The sequence below is a fragment of the Loxodonta africana genome, chromosome 2 (assembly GCF_030014295.1).
Source record: "Loxodonta africana isolate mLoxAfr1 chromosome 2, mLoxAfr1.hap2, whole genome shotgun sequence".
Taxonomy (NCBI): Eukaryota; Metazoa; Chordata; class Mammalia; order Proboscidea; family Elephantidae; genus Loxodonta; species Loxodonta africana.
This window is the reverse complement of record NC_087343.1, coordinates 173,686,869-173,710,692: the sequence shown is the minus strand read 5'-3', so window position 1 is coordinate 173,710,692 and position 23,824 is coordinate 173,686,869. Positions and strand designations below refer to the sequence as shown.

Here is a 23,824-nt window from a genome sequence, read left to right as displayed (position 1 = left end):
TACAAAGAAGATAAGTCGTCGGCCAACTCTGCTTTTTCCTTCATTCCAAGGAGTTCTGATTGCCTGAGTGGGGAGAAAGGGAGTAGAAGAGAAATCGTCTCAACCTTAGTACCCCAGATCTCCTTTCAACTGCAACGGGCCCGTTCTGTGGGCACAGAAAACTACAAGTTCCGACGTGCTCCGCGCTCAGCGGACGGAAAGTCGAGCGCTTCCGCTCCACGCAGCGCCTCTGCCGCCGAGTCCCGACGTGTCACTGGCGGCGCCGAGGCTGTGGCAAGGGAAGGAGCCGACTGGGGGAGTTTGAGGCGGCGGGCGGCGGCGGCGACCCCGACCTGGACCTGCCCCAGCACGGAAGTGCTCCGGGGTCTCTGGGGAGCAGGAGAGGCAGGCGGCGGCCGAGCTTGCGCGGGGCAAGATGTTGAACATGTGGAAGGTGCGGGAGCTGGTGGACAAAGCGTGAGTATCGGGGGACAGTTGTGGCCGTGGCCCACGCGCGGGCGGGGAGGCAGGGAGAGGGACGCTGGCCCTGCGTGTGGGGCCTCTCGCGTTACGCCCCCCGGTTCGGGCAGCCCCATCATGGCGGCGGCCGGCTCTCTCCCCGGCCCCGGGCCTCGTCCTGATCGGCGAGGCTGGGAAGGGACCCTGGCTCGTTTCAAAATATCCACTTAGCCCGTTTTTCTCCTATCCAGGGCTCCTTGCTCTTGCCACCACCTACCAGTTCCCCTGCCCCCCACCCCCAGCGCGGGCAGGGTTGTCTAGAGCTGGGTCACTGCCCCGGCCCGGGGACTTGTTTTCCCCCCAGTCTGTGGGCTTTGCCTCCTGGACAACCTGGGAGGCTTGGGGGTTGGGGAAGCTTTGCTCTGGACCTCTAGCCCTCAGGATGTGGTGGGGAGACTTCAGGCCTGGTTGGAGTATGTCCTTTATCTTGCTGGGTTTCTTTTCATTCCTAATGAACCTGGAATTGCTGGAGTGGGTGGTAGGTGTAACAAGTGGCCTTTGAGGTCCGGCTGAAGTTACTCAGAGGAGAATCATCCTTTGCTATTTTAACAGTAGTGAAAGTGGGTCACCAGATAACTTCTTGTGATTCTTTTCCTCTGTTTCCTTTTCTATTATACTTCACTTTTGGTGGGCCACTTATTCCATTTGGTTTAACTAAGGAATCATTAAGGAATTTCTCTTAAAGAAGAAAACAACCCAGATTTATATCCTGTTGGTCTTTTTTTTAACTTCTCTGACAGGTATAATGACTAATGCACAGTTTATTTCCTTAAAAGATGTAAATGATAACTTTAGTGTCTTAGTGCAGTGTTACATCTACTCAATTCAAGTGTTAGGGTTAATAACGCTTGAATTGAGAAGATCAGGTATAACAGTGGCAGCAGGAAATAAATTTTAAAGAATTTAGCTACTCCCCTTCCTTATGGGTTTTAGTGACTGATTATGTGATAAGAGTAGAGAGAAAACAGTTCATTTGTGCCACTCACCCAGCCTAAATTCCGGAAGGATAGGTGGCAAACTTGAGCTTTTCATGATAACAGAAAACAAAATGATTCACGGTGGCTTGAATAATGCATCAGACAAAACCTAAAATTTTACCTTATTTCCAAATTTTCTATGCTACCAAGGAGGCCATATAGTGCCTACAGCTTTCGAAACCTACAAAACTGGGTTCATGCTGGGTTCAACCTTGGACAAATTCCTTCGCTTCACAGTGTCCCAGTTTCCTCAGGTACAGGATGAATATGAGAAATACCTACCTTAAAATGTTGTTGTGAGGATTAAGGACTAAGGGCATAGATTGCATATGTCTAGGTCGTTACATTTTTGATAACCAAAACAGATGTTCTGTCATTAAGAGTTAGGTAAACTTCCTTAAGAGAGAGATTCTGTTTGAAAAGTGATTTGCTTTAATCATTTTTCTTTCTCAACTACTCGTTTGACCGTTAAGGCCTCAGATACTTATTTTGGACTTATTTTGCTTTTTATTTACTCTTTGCTTTTACTTACCAAAGATACGATAAAATAATGGCTTTTTCTAGATCTTGGTTCGTTGGTTGTTTTTTAATATATTCTGTGAAGACTAGGATATCAACTTAAGTAGTTTTTAGAAGTCCAAAAGGAATCTCTACAAACTACCACTTCGGTTCTAAGGCAGGGGACAGCAGAAGAAAACCAGTAAGAAACACCTTGTTATCTTAAAGGCCTAATTTTATAATATCCAGAAATTTAAAGGGGCTGTACATTTTTTAGGAGACAGAATTCAAGGCAGTATTCCTGCTGTTGTTCTTTCATACTCATTTGCCTTTATTACCTTATGCTATTAATTTTCAAGGGTTTTAGGTTAAATTTGCCATATAAATAGTTACCAGGTCATTTAATGAAAGAGCCAATGTTGAAAAATAGCTTCTATCTTCTTTTTTACTGCTCAATTTAGAATGGAGACTTGAACCACCTTATTCAAGAACATATAAGAATGTTGCCACCAAAGCTTTTGTGGGTGTCTGACATATGATATTAAGATTAGAACATGAGGTTATATTACTGGTGAATACTCAGGATTTAATTTTCATCTTTCACTGGCAGGAAGAGAAGAAATTTTTCCAAAAAAAATGTAAGCATCCTACAGAACCATGTACCTGTGGCGTTGTGTCCAGTTAGACTGTGCACCTTAAAATGCCATGATGGAGGGGAAGCAGATCCATAGAATGGTTGCTCTGATTGTCAAGGGTATAAGAAGAGGAGGGGACTTGCAAATGAGGGAACACCGAATTGACTGAGGACTCCTCTGGGGGCTTGGGTTAATAGACTGAGGTTTATGGGATAGAAAAGGCACTGGTTAGGGAACTTGGAGACCTGGGTTCAAATTTTGACACTGCCTCAGACGCAGCTATGTGTGATTTGAGGCAGAATCACATGAGTCTCCATACCTTAGGTTCCTCATCTGTAAAGTAAAGGGATTGGGCTGGAATAAGACTTTTTTCAACTTTGTGGTTATTTGGAGAAGTGAGTGTCCATCAAGAAGAAATAAATTGGAACTAGTATTTCACAGTAGCAGATAAATTTTGGAAAATTGTTATCCTCCAGAGATAATTTAGGCTGAAAAGAGAAATTAAAAAAAAAATTGATGTGATAATCAAATGTTATGTTTAAATGCTTTTTGCAATAGGTAAGTGCAACCTATGACTCCGGAAAACTAAGACTTTTAACGTATATCCTACCCAGTGATTTTTACTTCAGAAGGAAAATTATACTGTTCTAAAATGTGTTCCCTAGAGGAGCTACTGTCAGATCCAGTATGGAGGCAGGTTTTTTGTTTTGTTTTTAAGTATCTTATTGTGTGTTAGGTGAAAGTTTACACATCAAATTAGATTCCCATTCAACAATTCATACACAAATTGTTCTGTGACATTGATTGTAGTTCTTAAGTATAATGGCATGTTTAAAATATTGGCTTTGAGACCTTGAAGAATTTTCTGGGGGCAAGAGGGTAATTTTCCACAATTATTGCACCTCCTGGTGGTATGAAATGGATCTGTTTTGCAGAACATTTGTGGAACTTAGGGAAAGCAGATAAAACCATAGGCCATCTGGAGCTTGGAGTGTCATTTCCTTCCATTTCTAGGTGAGTGGCAGAAGAGGAAGCTGTGACGGGAAAGGATGTGGCACCACTCGCACCAAATGGGGATAAATGACCACGGTCATCCTATGACCCACACCCCCCCATTTGAGGCTGTAATAAAATGAGATACTTTTGTATTTCATCATTCAATGGATGGCATAGAATGACAAAATAGGTGGTGTGGCACCCTGCTGTTGCAGTGGTTAAGAGCTCGGCTACTAACCAGAACGTCGGCAGTTTGAATCCACCAGCCGCTCCTTGGAAACCCTATGGGGCAGTTCTGTTCTGGCCTGGAGGGTCGCTGTGAGGCGAAATCGACTCGACGGCTGCGGGTTTGGTTTTGGTTTTTGGCACAGATGGTATAAACTTGAAAGTTGCTTGAGTTCTGTTAAATCATCTGTCCTCCAAGTCTGGGAGATGTAGTGGTGTTGGCACAGCAGACCATAACTACTTCTTGTTCAGTTATCCTTTCTCTTTCATTGGAGGTAATATTAATAAGTGGCCCTCGTTCTTTTTCTTCTGGTGATTCAGACAGCTCGGGCCAAGGTCTTAAGGCCGTTGCTGTAGGTAGCCCACACTAAGTTGTTCTCTTAAACATAGTTTGCATTTTTCCCCATATGCTGATTTTTGTTGGTGTTTATTTGCTAGTTTTTTATTCCTAAATGATTAGAGGATGTAATAAAGCTATAAAAACTTCTAGTCCAGCTGACCTCAGAGAAGAACCTTTTGCTTTTACATGGGTCATCCAATTATTTCAGCAGATAATACATTGTTTATTGGTTTAGTGCTGTATTCTCTGAATTTGAAAAGTGTAAAATCTGCCTCCAAGAAACTTGCCCCTGCAAATATGTAATAAAGCCACACTTGAATTTATTAATGGTTTTGCTTTTTTTTTCAGTCCTTAGGTGTTTTTTCCTCCTTATTTTCCCTATCTTACCAGTAACTGTCTGTTCAGTGTGCTTCCTAGAACTTGAAAGCAAAGGTAATCAAGTCACATTTCTAGTCTTCCTGTATCAGCTGTTCTCTGAACCAGCTGTCGATGATTGTTACTGCTGAGACAATGAGTTCCTTTCCTCGCTTCTAGTAACTGGACACAAGTAGATATAAAGCATTTAATTCCAAAGAAAGATGAGTTAAATTTATCTTCTGTCATCATTTCTTAGGGGTAATTTTCTGTCATTTAGTCTGTTTATCACTGCTCTCAAGGTGCTTTTAAAAAGCACTTGGTGCCAGAGACAGAAAGGGCCACATGAACCAGTGACTACATCATCCTGAGACCAGAAGAACTAGATGGTGCCTGACTACAGCCGATGACTGCCCTGACAGGGTACACAACAGAGAACCCCTGAGGGAGCAGGAAAGCAGAGGGATGCAGACCCCAAATTCTCGTAAAAAGACCAGACTTAATGGTCTGACTGAGACTAGAAGGACCCCAGTGGTAATGGCCCCCAAACCTTCTGTTGGCCCAGGACAGGAACCATTCCCAAAGCCAACTCTTCAGACTTGGATTGGGCTGGACAGTGGGTTGGAGAGGGATGCAGGTGAGGAGTGAGCTTCTTGGATCAGGGGGATGCTTGAGACTATGTTGGTATCTCCTGCCTGGAGGCGAGATGAGAGAGTGGAGGGGGTTACAAGCTGGTGAAATGGGCACGAAAAGAGAGAGTGGAGGGAAAGAGCAAGCTGTCACATTAACCAAACCAAAAACCAAACCCAGTCCTGTCGAGTCAATTCCGACTCATAGTGACCCTATAGGACAGGATAGAACCACCCCATAGAGTTTCCAAGGAGTGCCTGGCGGATTGGAACTGCCGACCCTTTGGTTGGCAGCTGTAGCACTTAACCACTATGCCACCAGGATTTCCACTGTCTCATTAGGGGGAGAGTAATTGGGAGTGTGTAGCAAGGTGTATGTGGGTTTTTGTGTGAGAGACTGACTTGATTTGTAAACTTTAACTTAAAGCACAATAAAAATTATTTAAAAAAAAAAAAAAGCACTTCGTGCCTCTTAAGTTTTCCTGTGCCCTTTAGTGTTAGCTTGCAAGTAGTTTTTTCATCTTTTTGCTGATTTGTCCACTAAAAGTACTTGGCCTTTTTTAAGTGCTGCTTACCAGTACTCTGGTTTTTAACAGTGTGGCTCTTCATTTGAATCTTCTAACTCTTTTTCTGCACTTTTGTATTGTTTACCTTTTTATTTCTAATGTTTAATACGTCCTTTAAGAAAAAAAGAAAGAATATAGGCAATTTAATAACTTTAGTCTTCTGGAAGCAGTATTGTTTTATCTTTCATAGTTAGATCCGTTAGCTACCTGGAATTTAATTTTTTAGCTTTTATTATGGAAAATTTCAAATATATCAAAAATAGAGGGACTACTATAATGAACTCCTATGTACGCATTACCCAGCTGCAACAATTATCAACTTATGACCACTCTTGCTTCATCTGTACTCTCCAGCCACTACTCTCACTCCATATTATTTTAATGCAAAACCCAGGCACCTTATCGTTTCATCTATAAATATATCAGTCTTTTAAATGTAAGGAGTCATCTTTTTTCTTACCATGACCAGGATACCATTATCACACCTTAAAGGAAAAAAAAAAGATGCCTTAATATCATCAAATGTTCAGTCAGTATTCACATTTCTTAATTGCTTTGTAATTCCTTTTTGATGTTACTGACTTGTGGGTATAGCTCTTAATTCTCTTAATCTGCACGTATACTCTCTATTCACCGCCCCCCCCGCCCCCACTGGCAGTTTATTTATTGAAGGAACTGGGTTATTTTTCCTGTAGCATTTCCCTCAGTCTGGATTTTGCTAAACGCATACCCACGATGTTATTTAAATGTTCCTCTATCCTCTGTATTTCCTATAAATTAGTAATTAGATCTAGTCACTTGAGCAAATTCAAGTTCCACTTTTGGGGAACAAGACTACTCCATAGATTCAAGTGCATTTTTTAATACTTATTGATGGCTCTTGTATGGAAACCCTGGTGGCCTAGCACTTAAGACCTAAGGCTGCTAACCAAAAGGTCAGCAGTTCCAATCCACCAGGCACTCGTTGGAAACCGTATGGGCAGTTCTACTCTGTCCTATAGGGTCACTATGAGTCGTAATCGACTCGATGGCAATGAGTTTGGGGTTTTTTAGATGGCTCTTGTGTACAGAGAGCTAAATCCTTTCAGTCTTAGCTACACAATTACTTTACCTTCTGAGACAACATATTTAACTCTTTATCCATTGTTTTTTTTAAGTGTCACTTCATATGTACTTTTCTTGTCTAGTGTAATTATGTGCGTTTGGCCGCCTGTGTGTGTTTTCTAGTCATTTGCTAGCCAAGCACGCTCCCCCACTATACATAGACACCACCAGCCCCTCAAAAAAACCAAACCCATTGCCATCGAGTCGATTCCAACTTAGAGCAACCCTGCAGGACAGAGTAGAACTCCCATGGAGTTTCCAAGGAGCGTCTGGTGGATTCCAACTGCTGACCTTTTGGTTAGTAGCCGTAGCACATAACCACTACACCACCGGGGCTTCCCCAGGGTTCCCAGGTGATACTAAATCTGGGAAGCAGTCAGCGCTTCATAGCTCAGAACTGCATCCAAATTCTAGATCACTACTGAGAAGCTGAGTCGTCTTAAATAAACATTAGAGCAGTATCTCTAAATTTTATTTTCTGTAAAATGAAGGTAATATTTATTTCACGGGGTTATTTTAAGGATTAAATGCATGTAAAACACAGAGTACCTGACATACGATAAACTCTTAAAACATTTATTGCTATTACTATTACACATAAAATAATTTATAACATCTAGAAAAATCAAAGAAATGCAGTATTTGAGAGAAGGTGACTAAATTATTTGCAAGCATGTAAGAATATCTTAATCCATGAATCGTTTTCCAGTGGGCACTCATTCCTGCAACTTCAGCTGAAAAGGTATCTTAGAAAGCTCATTTAAATATCTGTGATGTGTGCTTTGTGTTATTTTTACCAAGTCATAACTGCCTTTTCTCTAATATTTTAAAGCATATTACAGAAATACTCTTTGGAAAGACATGTTGTGAAATAAAGTGTTTGGAAAGACATATTGCAGTTTCCATCTGCCAATCCTTGTAATATTTTGTTTAACTTGTTTTGTATTTTCTCAAGATTTTAAAGATACTGCTAATGTAAAACGTTTCTTCTAAAATGTAAAAAGATTTATTTTGTGAAAGTAAATTGAAGTTGACAGTTTGTCCTTCAAGGAACTGAAGAGTTTCAAGGAGAAAAATCCTCTAAAATGTCTAATACCAAATTTATAGTCTCAGGCAGCAGATGAGCAGTATGTAAAAGGCCCAGTGCATAAAAGGCTTTCCATTCCCCCAAACTGGCAAGAAATTGTTTTGGCTTACCAGGATTCCATTTAGCCTAAAAATTATATACAGGTAAGGGAACATGACATATTCCCATGCGGGATCCAATTTATAGCTGTTAGAAAAGTCTGGTTAGCCAGTTATTTTAGAATATCTTCCTTTGATAACGTGAATTTTGTTTAGCTTCCAGATTTTTAGAAGAGTAAGTTCTGGATGATCCAAATAAATTTTTTTTATAACTCAAACAAACTCAGAATTACGTTGTAAATGTGCATACATGCTTTTAAAATGTTTCACTAAAGAATTATCATCCAGATAGCCTTATATTTTTATAGAAGAAAAAAGTCATGTGTTAAAAATTCAACTCACTATGTTTTTGTTTACATTTTGTTTCAGTGCATTTTCAGAATATCGTTACAGAACCGTGCAAATAAACATACTTCGTTTTTTTCCTACTTACTTTTCCCATATTCTTTAGTTCCCATTTTTAAAATGTGACTTAAGGTTGTATGGATAAAATTCTGTATTTCTATTTGCAGTTAAACCACTATGGTTAAATAATGTCCTTAGTTTGATATATTTGGCTTGTAGTTACAAATTTGGTACTGAATGGGCTCTGGAAGTGTGGCTCATTTCTTATGAAGACAAATAGAATTTTCAACCCCATAATCTACTGCAACTGTGCAGCGAGAGTGATTCTTTTAAAATGTTAGGTTTTGCTCTAAAGCCTCCAGTGCCCTCTCAGCTCACTGCTTACAAGCCTCCACCTGATCTGGCTCTGTGCTGCCCCCTCTGACTTCATCTCCTACCACTGTCTCTTGCTCTCTTACTGTGTTCTGTTCAACTGGTCTCCTGTTAGAAAATAGAATGCATGCACATACATTGATCTTTTTCCCATCTGCCTGCGTGCCCACCTGATTGATTTCCTTTTACATGTATTTGTCTGCAGCCTCTGGGATGTGAATTTCTTTAGGGCAGGGACATTGCTTGGTGTACTGTTGTAGGTCCTAGAACAGTGTGTAGCACACAGTAGATGCTCAATAAACATTTTTGGGTGAATATGTTAAATTTGGTAAGTTGATATTTTTTATAGAGGAAATACTTTAAGTCTAGATATTTCTAATAATAAAAGCTAGTAGTTACTGAGCATTTAGCGTGTAACTAAAGAACAGTGATGAGAGCACTATTAATATTCTTAATTTATTGATGAGGAAACTGAGGAATGAGAAGGTTAGGAACTTGACCAAGGTAACGTATCTAGAAAGTAAGTCTACATTTAAATCTATATGATCTGCTTTTAGAGCATATGTGATATTTAATAGTTTTTTTTGCTAATTCTAGACAATTTTTTCTTTATTGTCTTTTAATACTTCACTATTATTGTTGTTAGGTGCCATCGAGTTGGTTCCGACTCATAGTGACCCTGTACACAACAGAACAAAACACTGCCCAGTCCTGCGCCATCCTCATGGTTGTTGCTATGCTCGAGCCCATTGTTGGAGCTACTGTGTCAATCCATCTCGTTGAGGGTCTTCCTCTTTTTTGCTGACCCTTTACTTTACCAGGCATGATGTCCTTCTCCAGGGGCTGATGCTTCCCGATAACGTGGCCATAGTGTCTGAGACATAGTCTCACCATCCTTGTTTCTGAGGAGCGTTCTGGTTTTACTTTGGCAGTCCATGGTATATTCAGTATTCTCCACTAACACCACAGTTCAGAGGGGTCAGTTGTTCTTCAGTCGTCCTTATTCGTTGTCCAGCTTTCCCATGCTTATGAGGCAAATAAATCTTTTGTCATCATTTCACTATCATAAAGGTGAATTACTAGTGCATACCTTATCAAGTTAAAAATTACTTCGAAAAAGTTTACAGTACCTAAGTTTCTAAACTAAATTCAGTGAAACTGTTTCTCTTTCCTCCCTGTCTACATCTGACATACGAATATTTTTGGTCTCTTACAGTACCTTGAATACTGTCTAAGCTGGATGCCCCTCATTGACAGGGAAGCAAACACATATTTTCGTAGGTGAAAAAGAAAATCTTAGTTCTTGTTATGAAGGTGCTCACTGTAATTAACCCTAAAAATGTGATATTCATGAGCTGATTATATTAAACATAGTCGGAATTGACTCGATAGCGATGCTTTTTTTTTGTTTGTTTATATACAGGTGGTCCCCCACTTGTGGTACGGTTCCCTTCCAGTCCAATGACTCCATCATAAATCAGTTCTGACATAAGTCAAATAGCTCTTTTTTTTTTTTTTTTTGCCTTTTATTACAGTATTCTTTATAAATCCAATTTTTGTATGTTGGTGTCAGTGTTGTAATGATGAAGTTGGAGTCCTGACGGCTGTTGGGCGCATGCATAGTTCATTTGTCTTAAGTCGTTAAGTTGAACATTGCCCAACTTTCTATCCATTATGACTCCCTACACCGACACAGACTTGATTGCAGACCAGGCCATAGCCTGTTATATGGCAGTGTTTTGATAAGTAAATCACAGCATTAAACATCTGCGAGTGAACATCTGAGGTTGATAACATGAGCAGATTACACATTGCAGCACTGTACGTAGTACATATTACTAACGATAAGATATACAAAAATTTAAAAAACAGTCATAAATCTGGTCCGTAGTAACTCAAATATGTCGTAAGTCAGGGACTACCCGTATATCAATGTCAGAGTGATCCCTAGGTTGCTCAGTGTTTAGGGACTTGACTACTAGCTGAAAAGTTGGTGGTTCAAACCCACCCAGAGTCACCTTGGAAGACAGGCCTGGAAGTCTGCTTCTGAGAGGTCACAGCCTTGAAAACCCTATAGAGCAGATCTACTCTGCTCATATGGGGTCACCATAAGTTGGAATCTACTCAGCAGCAGCTAACAACATGAAATTCACGATCAGTGGCCCTCTCTAAACAAATTCTACAACTTTAATAAGCTTCACGTAATCCTTTGGTCTTTATATTGTGATCAGTTTGCTATGCCTATAGTGCTATGCCAAGTTCACCTGTGTTATTTGTGCATAACTTTCCAATTTTTCTTATGTGAAAAATGGATCATTTAGGAATAATTTTTCTTATTCCATTATGTATCTACCTAAGTACTATATTTTTGGCATAAGTTGTAAATATTTGAATGTTATACAATAGTTCAAAATACGTTACTGATATCCTTGTTAATCTTGGCCGTACCATGTAGGAGTCCTTCAGTGAGTGCTTATTCAGCACCTGCCGGAAGCCCTGCAGAGTACTGCAAGACGCTCAACAGACCTTAGGCTTCCAGTGGGCAGCTAGTGCTTCTGTTGATAAGAAGCACATGAGAAATAGAGCATGGTACAAGGCGATGTGACTATGTGCATTCGGGGTATAGGATGTAAATACCGTAGAAATTCAGAGACTGGAAAGAACAGTTAAAGCTGTACAAAAAATCTCAGGAAAGATATGAATTCATGTCTTCAAAAAATTTGTATTTGCTGAGAGGAAAATGAGTGAGGGTAAGTATCAAGCATGGGATAAAGAGTCTGGAACAGGTTGAAAGATGTAGGCTCACTAACAAGAGGTTATTCTGATGCAAAAGAAAGGGGTCCTCCCCCCCCCCATCAAATAATCCAAATAAGATTAAAATGTAGGGTTTTTTGGTTTGTTTTGTTTTTTGAGAGCTAGAGGAAAAATACAAAGATTTTCTAAATTGTATCTTCAATAGTAAGGTTCTGGAAAGTTTCCTTTATGTCAGAAAAATTGAGTTTCTAGTTTTGGCATTTTGTAACGTATCTAAGTTTAATTACAGTTGAAAAATGAAAAATAGAACTGAATTTAAGCAAAATATTAAGTAGAGTTCACAAAAAAATGGTTTTACAAACCTTATCTTTGTCGAGGTACAGGACTTCTTATGTTGTTCTGTTGATGAGAATTTTTTATGTTTTATTTAGAATTACTGGACTTTCAGTATTTTTGTTAATGTTTGATACTTGATATTGCATCTAAATTCAGTCGAATAGAAGTAAAAAAAAAATCTGTAAGTGATGTAATCAAACTGTAAAATATCAAACATTTACATCTACAAAGATGTAAATTTTATAGTGTCCCAGGGTAGGATGTGTCATTTTCTTTTTCTCTTAGGAAGTTTTCTGCTTTTTTTTGTTGTTGTTGTTGTTTTTATGGTTAGTTAATTTCAGTACTTTTCTTTCAGATTTTTGTCTTAAAGGAATAAGATGATATATTAAAATTACCTTGAAAATCAAGTGTCTTGGGTACCACCTATTTAAAAATATAACTGGCATGAGTATACCAAAGTTGATCATATTTCTTTTGATTTCAATTTTTAAATTGCCAGGGAAGGGGATAATAGGGAGGTATCACAAGTCAAAGACATCATCTCCTTCCTACTGTGTAAAATGGCGATAAGGCCTACCTTCCAGAACTGTTAAAGCAGTTCAGGTGAGCTAATACATGTGAAAACATTTACCATTGTGTTCGCAATAAATTCTTATTCACTTAATTTTGTTTCTCAGTTTTCTCATTGTGAGACATCTCTAAGAATTGTAACTCAAAGTTAAAAGTTATAAATGAACAAGACTGTTATTTCTTAGGTTAGTTCTAATTAATAGGAATAAAAAAGTAGGCAGGTGTATTTTTATAAACTTTTAAAACTCTTTAACAATAACATTTTTACTATTAAATTATTGTAGTGGCTATTTTATCATGTCTGTAAAATGTATAATTGGGATCTATAACACAAATAAAACTTGTACTCTTTTTTAATACTTTGGATTTTTGATCTGCTGGTGAAACCAGTTTAACATATGATACCACTTGGCAAGAAAAACATCACATTGTCCTTTTTTAAAAAATTAATTGATTAAAAAGCAAATAACCTGTACAAGTGGACTTCAGTAACTATCAGGAATAGGAAAGAATATTCTAGTAAGACTTAAACACAAACCAACGTGTCTGAAGCTGCTTTAAGTACAGAGTAGGAGTGTTTTGGTTATTGGACGGGAATGATATTTCTATACTTGGAAAGCATATATGGATCTTGGGAGCTTAGGCTTTTCAGATTTATTATCCATTGCATTTTCAAATTTATTATCCTTGCATTTGAGGAACTTGTGCTTGAATCGATAATGTGTACCATGGAATAAACAGTTGAATTTGTAATGACTGGTGTACGCAAAGCAAGTTTTAAATAAATATTTTATGCTAAGTATTTGGTGAAAAGTTTCTCTAGCAAGTGGGGAATGCTGTCCTATTTATTTAGAGCCATAAATATTCTATTACCATTTATCTACATAAAACACTGCTAACTTTTATAAACTTTTGTCATTAGATATGGTAATAGTTACTGTGCCACATGAAAACTTTGTAACTAGAACTATCGGAAGAGCTTTGCAAATCTCAAGTTTTATGAAGGTGTTTGGGCCAGTTATTGGTTTAACCTCTTAAGGGTTTTTACTCATATATATACTAAGACTGACTGACATGGATTGAGAGGGATGGGGGACCCTCCCAAAAGAATATGATTTGCATAATTAACAGCATGCTGTGGATTGTTCCTTTTACACTAACAAAAGTAAAATAAAAATGATGTTAATTATAAAAGTCATGTAAGCCTAAATTTCGTATATTTTAACTCTGAAAAACTCTTCTTTACATTAGAGCTAATGTGCTCTGTATCTAAAAGTGTAATGTTCACTCTACATCTTAACTCTTTAATGCCTTAATGGGAGAATGGTTGTACTTGAGAGAGCCAGTTATTGCCTAAGTGACACTGAAGTAAGTGTTCTCCATAATGTAGAATTACGAGATGACAGCTCAGTATGAATGGAAATAAACCAACCAATCTCTTTTTTTTTTTTAAATGGTGTGATTTTTTTAAAAAAGGTGTGATTTAATGTACAGGAAAAGTAACACTATAAGGAAATATGCTGAGGATTTTTTTTAATGCATTAGGTGAAAGTTTTCAGAGCAGATTATTTTCCCATCTAAACCTTTTCTTGAGGCTTGACTTTGTTCCAAATGGTATGTGTTACTTATTGAGGCAAATTAAAAGAAAATTTCTTTATTGAGGCAAAATATAGGATTAACCATTTTGAAGTGTACAGTTCGATGACATTTAGTGCATTCAAAATGTTCTGCAATTTTTTTAATGGAAATTTTAAGAATAGCCAAGAAAACTGCTGTATACCCTTTATCCAGATCCACCAGTATTTAAAGTTTTGCAATATTTGTTTGTCATGTTCTTTTTTCCCTTTGCTCTCTGACTTTGTCTGTGCGTGTATTTTCTGATCCATTTGAAAGTAGGTTGCACTCGTTATGTCCATTTTACCTCTTAATGCTTCACTGTGCATTTCCTAAGAACAAGGGTTTTTCCCTTACAGCTACAGTTATCAGATTGGGGGGACATTTAACATTGAAACAATGCCTATTCCAGTTTTGTCAGTGGGCCTATCTCACTACAGGAGTCTGTGCCGAATCATGTATTGCATTAATTGTCATGACAGTTTAGTCTCCCGTACTGAACAGTTCCTTAACTTTTCTTTGCAGTTCATGACATTGGCATTTTTAAAGTCCAGAAACCAGTCATTTTATAGAATGTTTTTGAGTTTACCTCATGTTTCCTCAGATTCGTATTCCAAGATGGAATACTACATTAAGTGATACTGTGCCTTTTTCAGGAGGACCACAATTCCCGTATGTTCCCTCATTGGTGATTTTAATTTTGATCAGCTAGTTAGCGTGTTAAGGAGCCCTGGTTAAGCGCTCGGCTGCTTACTGAAAAGTCACTGGTGTGAACCCACCGGCTGCGTTGCAGGAGAAAGATGTGGCAGTCTGCTTCTGTAAAGATTACAGCCTTGAAACCCTATGGGGCAGTTCTACTCTGTCCTGTAGGGTCTCTATGCTTCGGAATCAACAGATGGCAAGGGGTTTTTTGTTTGTTTTAGTCAGGGTGTTATCTGGTTCCTCCAATGTATTAGTTCTGTTTTTTTCTCACTGCAACTAATAAATAATCTGTGGGGGGACACTCTGAGACCTCTCCTCATCAAGCTGCCCCCTCCCCCGATTTAGCATCTATTGGTAATTCTTGCTTGAGCCATCTTTACTGTGATAGTTGCAAAGTGGTGATCCCCCCCCGCCCCACACTCCACTGCTTTCTCCATATTTATCAGTTTACTGAAAAAGCCCGCCTTCCCTCTCTCCCTCCCCTATTTTTTATCAATATGGACTTGTAGATTTTTATTCAGTGGGTTGCAGCCCATTACTATCCTTATTTATTTTGATATTCAAATTGTCACAGATTTGGCTAGTGGGAGCCCCTTCAAGCTGGCCTGTGTCCTTTTGACATGTGTGCTTGGCTGCTAACAAAGGTTGGAGGCTTGAGTCCACCAAGAGTTGCCTCAGAAGAAAGGCCTTGCAATCTACTTTCAAGAAATCAGCCATCAAACAACTTATGGAGCCTAGTTCTGCTCTGACACACACAGGGCTGTGAGTCAGGATCAACTTGATGGCTTGATGGTGACTGGGTCTTTTTTTTTTTTGAGAACTCTCACTTTCTGGCATGAGACATTTCAGATTCATCCTCTTTTTTTCACTGTTTCAACCCTGGAATCAGTATTCCTTCAAGAACCCTTGATTTTGATTGCTTTTAATGGTAAGGCACATTTTAAAACAGATTTCAAAATAGAGATGGTTTAGATCCTTGTGGTAAATTCTAGAATTCTTTTAAATAATTGAATGAAATGCAGCGTGCATTGTTTTTTATCAGAATTTCAATTACTAAATGTATGGGATTATTTGAGAACTTGATTGAGTGGTTTTGTTTAGGTGTGTTTTTCTCCCGCAGTAAATATGTGTAAAAATGATGTTGCTCAAAGCTGAAATAAGTGAAGTGAAAATTGTATATAATAACATCACTTTTGCGACCTGCGTTTTGGGAGTTTTCCTACCGCTCTGTTATACCTATGAGCACTAAAGTGTTTAGAAAGCAAGCTTAGAAAACAGCATGGCTCCCTGAGCTTAAGCATGCTATTGAAAAACTAGGCTGTGAGCTAATACTTCTTTTCTGACTTTATGTAAAATTTTAAATATTTCTCTTCAGTTTTCTTTTTAATTTTAGTTAAAATGGAAATAGCTATACCAGTTTATACCATAAGACAAGAAGTTCTCAAACTTTGGTCACAGGACCCTGTAAAGTGTAAATAAAGCTCTTAAAAATTGAGTACCCCAAAGAGCTGTATTTATGTGGATTTTAACTATTGATATTTTACTGCTTTAAGAATTAAAACAAAATTTTTAATACTCATGAGTTCAAAAATTATAAATCCATTACGTGTTAACTTAAGTCACACATTTTTATGGAAAGAAAACTATTTTCCAAAACAAAGAATCTTTACAGAGAAGAGTGGCGATGTTTTACGTTTTTTACAAACCTCTTTCTTGTCTTACGAATAGAATACAGCCGATTCTCATATATGCTTCTGCATTTGATCTATTGCTACATGTTCTTTTGTTTGAAATAATATGGAAGAAAAGTCAGCTTCTCAAAGACCTGGAGTAGGAAAAGAGAAGCTTGTCGTAGTCTTTTGAGATAATTATGGATATTCTTTTGTAATGCACCAAACTTGGTAAGTGATGTCTTCTTGAGCTAGTTGCAGTGTGGAATCAGACAACATATCAGTGAACTTTTTATACTCTGTTGCGTTAAAATCCATTGATTTGTCTTGTACTGTGAATTGGTCTTTTACCTTTGCCTGATTTTGTAACGTCATGCATTGGAAAGTACTGGTGCATTGAATTACATAGCTGTTCCAGATCTTGACACATTTCATTATATAATATCGAAAAATCAAATTTGCTCGTATCAGCATTTATTTCATCAGAAAAGTATAAATATTGGGAATCTAGCAAGCTCACAGTGGGAGGTACAAGTTTTTAAGTCTATATAACCATAGTTTGCCAGTTCTTTTAAGTAAAAAAGTGTTTTTTGAAAAAGGTGGCTAGTTCAGCTTACAACTCAAACAAGAACACAAGTGCTTTTTGACACAACTATCGTAGTTTAATATGTAGCAGAAGTATTTTGGTGTTATTTTTCATTTTGTCATACAGAATATTAAAAAGACATGTACTCAAGGGTAGATATTTTATAAAATTTATAATTTTTCCTGCTTCATTAGAGACAGTCTTAAGTCCAGAAGAACCAGATGGTGCCCGGCTACCACCGATGACTGCCCTGACAGGGAACACAACAGAGAATCCCTGATGGAGCAGAACAGTGAGATGTGGATCTCAAATTCTAGTAAAAAGACCAGACTTAATGATCTGACTGAGACTAGAGGGACCCCGGAGGTCCTTGCACTCTCTGTTAACCCAAGACTGGAACCATTCCAGAAGCCAACTCTTGAGACAGGGATTGGACTGGACTATAAGAGAGAAAATGGTACTGGTGAGAAGTGAGCTTCAAGTAGACACATGAGACTGTGTGGGCAGCTCCTGTCTGGAGGCGAGATGAGAAGGCAGAGGGGGACAGGAGCTGGCTGAATGGTCATGGGGAATGCAGGGTGGAGAGGAGGAGTGTGCTGTCTTATTAGGGGGAGAGCAACTAGGGTTACATACCAAGGTATGTATAAGTTCTTGTATGAGAGACTGACTTGATTGGTAAACTTTCACTTAACGGACAATAAATAAAAAATAAATAGTCTTAAGTGAAACTACATTGAGAAAAAAACTGCATGATGGTAAAAAAAAGAATACGATAACTACTAGTATTGTTTAGTCCTGCTGTCTTGATTTTCTGCTAAGGTGCCACCAGTTTTACTCACCGTTGATATTGCACTATCAGTGCAGATATCAACACTGTAAAAAGGCAAACATTTTAGTATTATCACAAAGGTAGTTTTAACCTTAAAAGTTACCCCTGTAAAAAGGACCCGCTGAAAGGGTCTCAGACCCCCAAGGGTCCTCAGGCTGTATTTTGAGGACCTTGATCATAAGATAGAAAGCTTTATGGTATAGCTTATAATTTCAAATGTTTTGCATATACATTTTATTCAAATAATTTATAAATATCCAAGTAAACCCCTAAAGGGTATATATTGAATTTCTTTAACTGGGTGTATTAATTATCTTTTAAATTGCCCGTGTTAAATTGGATTATGCTTACCAGACATGTTGGGTTACACATCTGTGCACAGAATATTAAGGATCGGGGTATCTGTAATTACTCAGAAAATATCTTGTGGGGAAACCATGCTTTGAGTGTTCAGAAGCCAAAAAGCTAGTTCTGATTATGTCGGCATCTAGCCATGTATCCTTATTTTCCCTTTCTAGGCTTTAGTTTTACAAGGGTTTGGGATTAGATGAACTATAAGCTTCTAATTGGCTCTAAGAATCCAGGTTTGTTTTTATCTTTTAAATTGGTCTTTCTTGTACAAATGCAAGGAACTGAGTTCACTAGGTCATTGTTTCTTGAGCATTTTGAATGCAGTCCACTTATGTTGCTCTTAGGAAAGAATTAAGTAAAGAGATTGCATGAAAGGATAAAATTATGTCAGCTGTAAATTTTAGCAACTTTTTTTTAATAATCTTCATGAATTATCCAGCTGTGTGTGCATTGTAATATAATGTGGATTTTTGTCATAATTAAGCTGTTGCTAGAACTTCTTAGCATGCAGGATCACCTACAGTCATAGCATCAAACAGAGGGCTCTGAACCTCATTTGGGAGAGTGTGGTGTCGTATTTTTCTTTTGTATAATTAAAGTTTAAGATTTTCTTTTTATATTTTTAAATTTGAAGAGAATAAGATTTGTGATGAATGCTGCATTCCTGTTCTCTACCTGCTTTTCCCACTTCCAGCAGCGTAATTTGCTTTCCTTAAATCAGTTAAGTATGAACAGATAGAAATCAAAGCATATGCTGTGTAAGTGTACATACAGTAGATAATTATTCTTACATCAATAAAATGCTGTCAAGGAGTGTATCCTTCTAGTGGTATTTCCTGTTCTAGCCTTCTACCTGTAAACCACATACTTCTGTTTGGCTTTTGAAGTGTTTATACTAGCAGTTGATTACTGCGTAATTTAAGAGGCTCTCTTAATTATGGTAAGATGGCTTTAAATAGAATGCTGGATGGTTGCACTTGTCTGTTTAGGCAACAGGAATGTAGAATACCTATGTTCATGAAATTTGTAGAAGTAAGCTTTGAGATTAATTTCTCTGTAGATAAGCTTAGGATGTATATAGCTTAAAGTGTCAACTTACAGTTACTTTACCTCCAAACCAAAAACATAAATCCTTTGGAATATGAAATCCTTTTGACTTAAATTGGGAGAAACTAGCCCAACTGCAAGACTGGTGGTTTGAACCCACGCAGCAGCTCCAGGGAAGAAAGACCTGGCGATCTGCTTCCATAAAGATACAGCCAAGAAAACCCTACAGGGGATCTCTCTTTTTTTTTTAATTGTACGTTAGGTGAAGGTTTACAGAAGAAACTAGTTTCTCATTAAAGAGTTAGTACACATACTGTTTTATGACAGTGGTTAAAAATCCCACGACATGTCATCATTCTTCCTTCTCAACCTTGGATTCCTTACCACCAGCTTTCCTGTTCCCTCCTGCCTTCTAGTCCTTGTACCTGGGCTAGTAATGCTCTTTAGTCTTGTTTTGTTTTATGGGTCTGTCCAATCTTTGGCTGAAGGGTGAACCTCAGGAGTGACTTCGTTACTGAGTTGAAAGGATGTCCGGGGGAGCAATACTTTCAAGGTTTTTCTAGTCTCTGTCAGGCCAGCAAGTCTGGTCTGTCTTATAGGGCAGTTCTGTTCTGTCATAGGGGTCACTATGAGTCAGAAATCAACTTGATGGCACCTATCAACAACATGTAAGTAAAATCCACAGTAGATCCCAAATCCGTGGTGACAAGGGGTAGAGGCAAGAGGAGGTTTAAAGTTCTTAAAGGTTTTTTTTTTTTTTTTTTAACCTAACTTTCCTATTTAGTTCTTCAGATGTTTCTGTGAAACGTCGAGGTCTTGTTCCAAGTTGTTGTCGTTTTTAAGTCTTTACTAAGAATCACTGAGTTAATTTTAGAGGATATACAAGCTGGTCATGAGATGGCTCTCTAGTTATGCAAAAAAAAAAAAAAAAAAACAGCAAATTAGTAGCTTTCTGGCCATGCCCCTACAAGACCTGGGATTAAAATATCATTCCATGATAGCTTTCCCCTCCCCCCCTTAAGTTTTTGTGAGGGCAGTGTTTATTATCTCGTTATGTGTGCCTGTTGGATGGGAGTGTTTATTTTAATCCTCTCTATTCATACCTTGGTCTCAGCTTCCTTTTTTCTCTTCCACCATCCTCTCTAATCCCAAGAGACATAGATTTCATTTATGTATTCACTAGTCAGTTATTAAGTGCCCATTTTATGTGAGGCATTCATTGTTAGGCGTGAGAGGGAAACAGAAATGCATGAGATAATACTTGCTTTGTAAAAACTTGCAACGTATTAAGTAAGAGAAAATAAATTCGCATGTAGCCATTGTACAAGGCAGAGAATATAATGTATAAGAATTATAAATCTAATAATGGATTTGATCATAGGAATGAAAGATTATGGGTTGGAAAGAATCAGGAAAGCTTCATTTTTACGTCTTTGTTAAAAACTAGGATTATAACTGAAAGGAAAGGTGGGTATTCCAGGCATGAACAGAGTCACTGAGGTGAGAAAGAAGAAGGTGTGTTTAAATTTCAGCAAGTAATGCAGCATAATTGCCCCATAAAGAAAATGAAACAGAAGTAGTAGGAGAAAAGGCTGGACAGGTAGGTTTTGGCCAGATGATGCAGGTCCTTGATTGCCAGTTCAGTTGGGACTTTTTCAGTCAGGGGAAAGAAACTATTTAAGAATTTTAGTTCCTTTGTTCAGTTACTCAAGAAATAATTACTGAATATGAAAGATGCTTTTACCATGCATGTGTGAAACACTGGGTATTTTTAAGTGAGTAAGGCATTTCATTTCCTCTAGGTGTTTTTTCTTCTAGAGGGGGAGACAGACAAACAGAAATGCCTGTTACGGTACACTGGTTTTAGTTTTAGCTCAAGAGAGAGGAAAGCACACAGTGCTATGAAGAGCATATAGGCAGACCACAAACAATTTTGGGGAGTTAAAGGAAAATTTCTCAGAGAAAGTGGCATCTAAGCTAAAACCTGTTGATAGGGTGAAATTAGCTTGTGGGGGACAGGGGTGGGTGGGCAAAGGACTTAGAAATAGGGAATAGCTGTGCAGAGGCTGGAAGCGAGAATGGCATAGAGAAGGAGCTGAAGAAATAAATTTGTATCTCACATGACCTTTTATGTTAAGAAATTTGGACTTTATCTTGAAGGCAGTAAAGAAGCTTTTACCGAATGGAAAATAGGGGCTCAGTTAAATAAGATTGTATTTCAGCAAAAGCTAACTTTGCATCTTTCTTGGTGAGAGATAGATTGGAAATAGACCCATTATAAGGCTGTTGGGAATAATTCCAGGCAAGAAATGGTGGTGACCCTGGACTTAAGATATTGGCATCGTGGGTAGGGAGAAGTAGACTGGCATATTTGAGAGATACTTAGGAAATAGAGTTGAAAAAGTCAGGCAATGGATTGGATGCTGAATGGGCGAAGGAGAGAGAAGTAACCCTGGATGTTATTGTCCATTGATACAGGAGGAGGTAAATGCCTGGGGGAAGGTTTTGATGAATTTGTGGTAGACTTACATGGCAAAGGAAACCCTGGCGGCATAGTGGTTAAGAGTTTGGCTGCTAACTAGAAGGTCGGCAGTTCATATCCACCAGGTGCTCCTTGGAAACCGTATGGGGCAGTTCTACTCTGTCCTGTACGGTCACTATGAGCCGGAATTGACTTGGTGGCGACGGATCGTGGTTTGTTGGATGAATGAAAAGTAGACCAGAAATGGAGAGATTGTTAAATGGCTTTTGTAGGAGTCCAGACCATGGTGGCATAGTGGTTAAGTGCCATAGCTGCTATCCAAAAGGTCGGCAGTTCATATCTACCAGGCGCTCCTTGAAAAGTCTATGGAGCAGTTCTCCTCCTTCTTATAGGGTCGCTGTGAATGGGAATCAACTCGACAGCAGTGAGTTTTTTTTTTAGTTTAGACTAATAATACAGGCTAGGAAGAAAAGCCTAGTGAGCTACTTCAGAAAATTAGCCAGTGAAAACTCTATGGACCATAGAATATTGTCCAGCTCAATTACTTTGGACACGTCATGGGGTGGAGAGCCAGTTGCTGAAGAAGGGACATGATGTTTGGTAGGATGGAGGGCTGGTGGAAGAGGAACCCTCAGTTAGGTGGATTGACAAAGTGGTGGAAGCAGCTAGTAGACCCAAACATGCCAGCGATCGTGAGGATGGCGCAGGACCAGGCAACATTTTATTCTGCTATACGTTGGAAACCTTGGTGGTGTAGTGGTTAAGTGCTATGACTGCTAACCAAGAGGCGGGCAGTTCAGATCCACCAGGCGCTCCTTGGAAACTCTATGGGGCAATTCTCTGTTTTTTTATGAGTAGGAGTTGACTCGACGGCAGTGGGTTTGGTTTTTTTAATACATGGGGTCACCCTGAGTTGGAGCTGACTCGACAGCACTTAACAACAAAGGTGAGTTCCTGCATTTTTAATGGAGAATTAAGAGGTTTTGGGAACTAATGGAAAGTAAGCACTGAGGGAAAAGACCCCCAAAGATGACTCAACATCCAAGGACTGTGTGCAGGCTTCCCAGCTTTGTGATACATACCCTAAGATAATTTTTCAGCATGAAAAATAATGAAGCTCTTCATGTTCTCAAATAATACATAGAAGCTAACATTTCATTGTAAAAGCAGCTCTAATTATTTGTAAAGATAATCATTTTTCACCCTTGGGACTTGATAAGCTAATTTCTTTTTTAGTATCTCATATGCATATTTAATTGGCCCTTGTGAAAAATGTTACCTCTGCAGGAGGGGGTGCAGAAAGCAGCTGCTAGTCTGAGAGTAGGGGGCCATGGGGAGAGGCCATCCATCTCTTTTTAGTTTGTTTCCTGAGCTCTTGCCCTGTTTTCTCTGTTTGTTCAGCTATGCATTATAAAAATATCATAAAGCACGTTCGAGGTGAAAAAAGAAAGATGTTTAACACAAAGCTATTAAACAATAATTAAGAAATTAGACCTTAAAGCTGAAAGTAATTATAGACAAATTTGAATAGATTGGAGTAAAGCTTAAAAGTTGTTAAAAACCCAATGTAAAAAAGGGTACAAAAACAGTAGAACAGATGAGCTTTAAAATAAGGTAGAAAAATAAGATCAATAGCAAAGGCCGATCAAAGAGTTTTTTTTTTTTTTTTTTTTAATGATAAAAATGGATGAGATTTAAAACAAGATAAAGGCTGAAAGACAGCCAGCAAGATAAGGCTAAAAACAAAAATCAGAGATTAAAGGAAAACCTACCCAAGAGGTAAAAAATAAGAAATAACAGGTGCTAAAAACAAGAATGGTGAAATTAAAAGTATACCACGTTTTTCACAAATAACACACCCACACATACAACACGCATAGCACCTAGGAAAACTAGCGTGCTGGGGGCTGCGCAGTTTGCAAAAAACTCTCACATGTTATTTGCGTAAAATGTGGTAAACTGATGATATTTTTGGAGGTTAAAAAAAAATTTTTTTTTTTAGAACAGCATATACAAAAGTGGGTTTCTTGGGACACATACAGGGTAAGATGCTCCAAGAAAAAAAAGTGTGTTGTCCCAGAATTTTTTAAAATATGTAGTGTAATCCCCTCTTTGAGATTCACAGTGCACATAAAGTAGTAAAATCTCTGTGAAGTGTT

General features: G+C 38.4%; 1 protein-coding gene across 5 annotated transcripts in view; it reads left to right on the top strand.

The window, feature by feature from the left end:
• The first annotated feature begins 254 nt into the window (after nucleotides 1-254).
• The window catches only part of CLINT1 (clathrin interactor 1), a 67,310-nt gene continuing 43,740 nt past the window's right edge, over nucleotides 255-23,824 (top strand). For 2 of the 5 annotated variants that reach the window (XM_010592203.3, XM_023551052.2), the window contains exon 1: nucleotides 256-456. In XM_010592203.3, coding sequence (XP_010590505.1) covers nucleotides 416-456 — 41 coding nt within the window. In that variant the 5' untranslated portion in view covers nucleotides 256-415. Of the gene's footprint in view, nucleotides 457-23,824 lie in introns of all 5 variants that reach the window. The other 3 variants (XM_010592208.2, XM_003404629.4, XM_064278915.1) reach the window with 2 other exon arrangements.